Source organism: Aulonocara stuartgranti (genome assembly GCF_965226115.1).
Source record: "Aulonocara stuartgranti genome assembly, chromosome: 19".
Classification (NCBI taxonomy): domain Eukaryota; kingdom Metazoa; phylum Chordata; class Actinopteri; order Cichliformes; family Cichlidae; genus Aulonocara; species Aulonocara stuartgranti.
The window spans coordinates 31,753,071-31,760,298 of NC_138955.1; the positions used below are offsets into that span (position 1 = coordinate 31,753,071).

Sequence of the window (7,228 nt, forward strand, 5' to 3'; positions counted from 1 at the left end):
TAAAATGTTATCAAATTTGACCGGTATTATTGGAGACTATATTACAAACAGTTGTAGACTGAGGCTCCTCATTCTTTTTTGACATTTTGCAACAAATGAAGAGCTTCACTGAGTTACTGCCTCTTCTTTGCAGGCATCAGGTGTGACAGTGAACGATGAAGTCATCAGAGTGTTCAATGACATGAAGGTCAGGAAGTCTTCAACCCAGGATGAGGTGAAGAAGAGGAAGAAGGCGGTGTTGTTCTGTCTGAGTGACGACAAGAAGACAATCATCGTGGAAGAGGGAAAGCAGATCCTGGTGGGGGACATCGGCGACACAGTGGAAGACCCCTACGCCAGCTTTGTCAAACTCCTCCCACCCAATGATTGTAGATACGCTCTGTATGATGCCACCTACGAGACCAAGGAGTCCAAGAAGGAGGACCTGGTTTTCCTCTTCTGGTACTGTATTATTTGGGAGTAGTCAGGATTATGAGATCAGTCTGAATCTGGGCTGAAGTAGATGGGATGGGTGCAAGACTTTGAATACATAATCTTTCTCTGTGACAGTATATACATATGCTATAAATAATTTTCTTTACAAAGTTGATTTGCTGTAGTTTCCTCGCTGACAGTTTAACCAAAAGGCGTTTCCAGTGGAAACTGGCCGACACATCCTCAGCATAACCATGTGTAATATCCACAAAACTTAAAAAGAGGTCATACACACACAATACGGTAACATTATGTTGAAGCACAGTACGTATCACTCCGCGAGGCTCCTGCCTACGATAGCCGTAACGCTCCAACAATCCATCAAGCGGTGCGGCTTCGTAGCTCAGCAAAGTCGCACTGAAACATCTGACAGATTTTCGAGCGCCGTGCACATAAAATCGTTTCCAGGTCAGTAAACACAACCAGAGTTCATACATAAGGCACACGGGATTATAAGGGGCTCTGTCGACTTTCAGAAAAATCAAAGGATTGATTTTAAGTGTGCCGTATTTTCCAAACAACACGGTAATAACGACGGCCCGCTAGCATGCTCTACCAGAAATAGTGCTTTGTTGTGTATCTGACGGACGAAAGCTAAACCAGTTCCACACCAGTGAAGCTGCAGCATTTTTACAAACCAGTTCAGATTCATCTGTTTCATTCAACGATCCACTTTCGCTCTTCTCATTCTCCGTCGCCGCCATGCTTTTTCGGCCATGTGCATATGTAAACATAGGCACTGCGCGTGCACGTTTTAACCATATTCTATCGCGATATTTCATTTTCTTATCGTTGCCCAACATTATACCGGTGTTGCAGAGAACGGTATGATATAGCCCAGCCCTAGTCCTAAGCCTGAGCTTTTGGCTCGCAGGTCTTGCTTTTTCCATAAGCTGATCTCATTATTTGAACCTTTGTCACCGTTTAATGTGAACATCCACCATGACATCATGTGACTCTGTTTTTCTTCCTCCTCAGGGCTCCAGAGAGCGCTCCACTGAAGAGCAAGATGATTTATGCCAGCTCTAAAGATGCCATTAAAAAGAAGTTTACAGGTAAGTGTTCAGATCTGCATATACACCACTCTGTTATTTTTTTGGGCCATCATCGAGCCTCTTTATTGATGATGTTGCTTATTTTTAGGTAGAAGCACGAGTCGGAAGTTCACGCGTCTGACACACCTGTGGTTATGACATTCACTGCTTAAAAATTTCATGGTCCAAAGTTTGAACATATATTCCTGTGAAATAGCTTTTAAAGGGGTGGGGGGCTTGGGCTGAGACCCAGCCTATTCATTTGTCCTCTGTAATGCAATTTTACTGTATTTATACAGCGTCAAATCACAACAACAGTCGCCTCAAGGTGCTTTATACTGTAAGGTAGAGCCTACAATTAGGGCTGAGCGATATGGCCTAAAATTCATATCGCGATATAATTTGAAGCATGTGCGGTAACGATATATATCGCGATATATTCTTTTCTTCTGTATAACGTATTTTCCACACTATAAGGACTTAAAATCCTTTAATTTTCTCAAAAATCGAGAGTGTGCCTTATGTATGAATTCTGGTTGTGCTTACTGACCTCGAACCGATTTTGGCAGAAATCTGTTAAAAAATGTTTTAGTACAGCTTTGGTAATCTGCACTGCTCGATGGATTGTCAGAGCATTACGGCTGCCGTAGTGAGGAGCTTCCCGGAGTAATCTGGGTCCAAAACTCCGTCCGTTTCAGGTCCCAAAGTCAAACGAACACTGAGAGTTAAAAACGGTCTAAATTCTTTCATCTTTAATAAAATGATCAGTGTTGCTGCTTTACCAGGTGTATTAAGTTTAACATCCAGGCATCCATGAAAACAGAATTTATTAAATTTAACGGAGTTAGAAGAAAACTAAACAGCAGTGGCGTTTGCAGGTTACTGAAGTTGGACTACCTGGTACATAATGTTGTGCTACGTGATTGCTAGCGACACAGCTATGTTAGCATAACATTAGCACAGTGAAGCTGGAGGACGAACGCCAACTTTTTTTCCACTGGATAAAAGTTAACGTGAAGGTTTCTGGTGGTCAGGGACAAATGCAATCGTATAGCAGGATGCTGTACACGGGCCAAACTTCAGTCAGGAGAACAACTGAGATTATTCATCCACAATACGAGCTTAGTTATTAATATACTGCAGCAACATGGGAATAAAGAGAGAATTCAACATTAATGAATCAATGTTACGGAAGTGGAGGAAGCGCAGTTTTTGGCTTTCCCCATATTTCAAAAGTGCTTCATCTCTTTGCTATGACTCTCGGCATAATTTGCAGATGATAATGGTTTTAGCCGCTGCGACGCTTTCGACCAAAACAGGCGCAGTTTGAGGACATCATCAACATGCGCTATCGCCATAGAGCGGTATAGTCAAAATCTCTATCGTTGGCCAAATTTATATCGTTTCTATCGCCCACCCCTACCTACAATAATACATACAGAGAAAACCCCAACAATCATATGACCCCCTATGAGCAGCACTTTGGCGACAGTGGGAAGGAAAAACTCCCTTTTAACAGGAAGAAACCTCCAGCAGAACCAGGCTCCTGTGTGAATATCATCTTGGTTTTTACACAAAGTGCAGGGAAAAAAACACAATTTTTTTTGAAAGCCTAACATAAGTAATAGAATAAAAAGTTAAAAATACACTAAAACCCACTCAGAGTATGGAAAACAATGATGAGGACAGCTACTGTTTTTTTTGTTAGGATTATTTGTGATTGGCTGAGTGGGTCCAGGTTATATTTGTTGGGTTCAGGTGTTGTGTTAAGAAACCTGTATGAAAGAGCAGACGTGGCGATTTTAGTCAAGTCAGAACAAGTGACTGATTTAAAAAGAATAGGGCTAGATTTACAGTAAAAGTAATGCACAGAACAGACAAACTCGTAGTAACCAAATAAACATGATAAATGCATGAAAAAACTCACACAGTAAAAAAAAAGACCTTCAGGGTTAGGGTGGTTCACTCCTGCCAGCTCAACATGTATTAAAGCACCGCCCACCCGCCAACGCAATGCTACTGTCAGTGTTGGGTAGCGTTACTTTTCAAACTAACTTGTTCCATGATTATTGGCAATAAAAAGGAAATTTATTACCGTGTTACCTTCTGAGAAAACAGGAGGACAGGACACATTACAGTAGTTTTTGCCATAGAGGGAGATGGGATTATTGTAGGGTTATTTTTCTGACCCCTTCCCAGAAGAGTTATAACCTGTTACAGCTGCAAAGGGTGCACATTAAACCCGAGGGTTTAAGAATGAGATATCATTCCAGGTGATGTAATTGAGAATAGGGCTGTGCGATATGACCAAAACCTCATATCCCGATATAAGACATCTATCGTCCGATAACGATATAAATCACAAAGATTTAACATTTTCTGTAAATTCTGTGAATCTCGGGCAGCTCGACTTGCGTGAAGTGTTTCCAGCTGGGCGTCGTGTACCTGGAGTCTTGTGTTTTAACCGATGCATTAAAGGATGCATTTTTAGACATAAGTTGTAACGGCCGCCATTGTCTTTGTATTTATTACACGGCGTGCTGCGGGGAAAAGCCTGTTCTAACGTTTGAGTCTAAGGGTTATTTTTTAGCACCTGGCGGCTCTTTGCTTCTCGTCCGTAAACACTCTGCATACTCTTTCGAGTGATTCAGTTTATTTTGGAAAGTCTCAACAGGATCTTGAGCTTTATTGTGAAAGGTTTATGTGGAAAATAAACAAGTGGAGATGCGATGGTTTTACCGTCGTTGTTGCTAACGACAACGCATAAAAACAGGCGCTTGTCCGTCTGTAGTGTGGTTATATTACATATAAGAGAAAGAGAGAACTTAACATAGCCACTACAGTGACGATCAAAACCATGAAAAAATATTGCAGTAAACCGTTTGTTTTGCGACACCACGAAACAAACGATAGCATAAAATGAAACAACAGATGTTTTTATATCGTCATCCGATATATCGTTATATCGAACAACCCTACTTGAGAAGGGAAGCACTTTCAGCTATAAGTGTATATTTGGGAACTGCCAAATTGATTTTTCTGTTTTTAGAGCTGCTGCTCATTCATCTCAGTTCAGTTTAATTTTTATAGAATCAAATGACAACAGCAGTCATCTCAAGGAGCTTTATTTTGGGAGGTAAAGAGCCTTCAATAGAGAGAATGACCTCTGCCACTGTGAGACGATCCATAGGTTAGTGAGGTTAACGTGGACCTAACTGAGAAACCAGGGAGCACTGCACGTACCCAGTCAACAACTTGTCAATCACAAGTCTCCTTTCTGACTAATTGGACCCTAATTTACAAAATTACACATTGCTCGCAGTATGATTAGCAAGTGAAACCAGGAACACAGGAGGAAAATGTTTGCTGAGGTTACACAGTGAGCGGTTGTTTCCTCATAGACTGCAGCCACACGAGTACCCATTAGCTTTGTTCTGTGGAAACCCCACAATGTGTCTGGAAAGTTCTTTTGGTTGTTATGCAGCGTTGGTCAAGTTACTTGAAAAAAGTAATCAGTAACTAATTACTGATTACTTCCCCAAAAAAGTAATCCCGTTACTTAACTGATTACTTATTTTCAAAAGTAATTAATTACTTAGTTACTTTTTAAAAACACGATTTACAACCTGAAGAGGTGATAAAGCGATAGATCTTTCAGCCCAATTCTACTTTTTCTGCATAATCCATCATACAAAATGTAATCAGATGGAAAAGTCTCTTTTTAAAACTTGTTTTATTAGTTTTAATCTTTTAACTTTATGCATCAAGCAAACATTTTATTATATGCAACATTCTCTGACTGGAAGAAATTAGTTTAACATTTAAACCTATTTTCTGCACATTCCAGCTCATAAAATAAAATATTTTTTGTGTTTACACTCAGTCTTTCAAATAGATGCAAGTAAAACACAGCAGAAAATAAATAAAGTCAAAGACTCAGCGGTCCTGTTGCTCTATTTTCACCTGTAAAGCAGGAGTGGGGCAGGCGGAGGGTTACCCTGGTGCAGGTGTGCCGCGGTCAGTGGAAGAATCCGCGAGTTTCTCTGTGAGTTTCCCATTACGTCGTAGCTACTCGGTGCTTGTTGGAAGTTTAGGGGTTTTTTCGCTGTAAAAAGAAGTTTTCTTCCCACGCACAGCGGACACTAATGTTTTTGTCACTTTTTATGGAATCAAGCTCAAAGTAAGGTCAGTACTTCCACGCTTTAAACGCTGCACGCTCATACTCTCTCTGCACTCGATATATGATCCATTGTTGATCTGCACACAGCTGTTGGCACGAACGTCGCACTCGCTTACGTCACTGTCATGAGACATTCTCGCAAAAAACTCACGGTTTTAGTAACGCAGTAACGCAGCGTTCCTACGGGAAAGTAACGGTAATCTAATTACCGATTTTGCAATAGTAATCCCTTACTTTACTCGTTACCTGAAAAAAGTAATCAGATTACGCGTTACTGCCCATCTCTGTTGTTATGTACACACATCTCCTATTGCTTTCTTCTCCGTGTCACAAAGGAAACAATTCCAACAATTTTAACGTCGTTTGACGACATCAGTGTGGGAGCTGCTTCGTGTTAAGATGCATTTCATGAAATAGAAAATTACATGGAAGGGATAAGGAAGTGGCCTGATACTGTTTCTCCTGGATGAGTCATCTTCAAAGAAAAAGTCATTTAATATTATATTAAATGGAATTTCTTCATGAACATTGTGAAGTGTTTGTACATTGTGCTGAGTGGGTGTGTCTCCACAGGTATCAAACACGAGTGGCAGGCAAACGGGCTGGATGACATCCAGGACTTTCGCACACTGGCTGAGAAGCTGGGCGGGAACACGGTGGTGTCTCTGGAGGGCAAGCAGCTGTGATGTCTCGGCGACAAACTGAGCAGAGTCAAGCCAACCGCCGTGCCATCCAGACTGAAGCACCTGACCCCACCTGAACACCACTGCTTCACCCAGCAGCTTGCTCTGTCTGTATCAATGTCCTGAAGGAGTTAGCATCTTTAGGCCTCTTTGTTTTCTTTTGGTTTTTGTTCTTTTTACTTTCCCTCCCCCGACATTAAGAAGATCTCATTAACATAATGATATGCAAACACCTCCCAGTTTGTTGCCACATGACTTCTGTTCACCTTTCAGAAACAAACAAGAGATGACACTACCAAACCACAGGAAAGGCTGTCTCTCTCACACAGCCACTTTTGCCAAAAAGTGAAAGACGCAGCCACGTGTGTTGAAAGCGAGGGTTGCGCCTCCAACAGCACACAGGTCACACTCACCATGCTTTTTTGACTTTATTTATTATTATAAAGTGTTTTTTCTCTCTCTCCAGTATGTTTCAGCCAGACAGACACTGTTAGACTATGCATTCAGAAAAGATTACCCAGCACTTTCTGTTGAAACACTACAGGTTAAGACAGCAAAGATCTGCATTAAATTCTCTGTATTTATGTCTCCAAGATAATTTGTTTACCTCAGCTTTCATTCCTGTTGGACTCACTACTTTCTAGTTTTGGTCATCGCCTTACTTTCAGTTTGAATGTAACTGTCACACCAGAGTTAGAGTGCACTTTTATTTTGTAAAGAAACACTAAAGGATGCAGATTTGACCCCAGCAGTGAGAGACTACCCCACAACAACACGACATTTGGAGCCTTAAAGTGGAACGTTGTTTCTGAGATCAAAGGAAGCCACTTTGCAATAAAAGCCTGTGGCAGAACTGA

At 41.2% G+C, this 7,228-nt stretch overlaps 1 protein-coding gene across 1 annotated transcript in view; it reads left to right on the top strand.

The window, feature by feature from the left end:
• cfl2 (cofilin 2 (muscle)) overlaps nt 1-7,228 on the top strand; it is a 9,596-nt gene extending 2,368 nt beyond the window's left edge. The window contains exons 2-4 of the mRNA XM_082515801.1: nt 134-441; nt 1,453-1,529; nt 6,262-7,228. Coding sequence (XP_082371927.1) covers nt 134-441; nt 1,453-1,529; nt 6,262-6,374 — 498 coding nt within the window. The 3' untranslated portion in view covers nt 6,375-7,228. The remainder of the gene's footprint in view (nt 1-133; nt 442-1,452; nt 1,530-6,261) is intronic.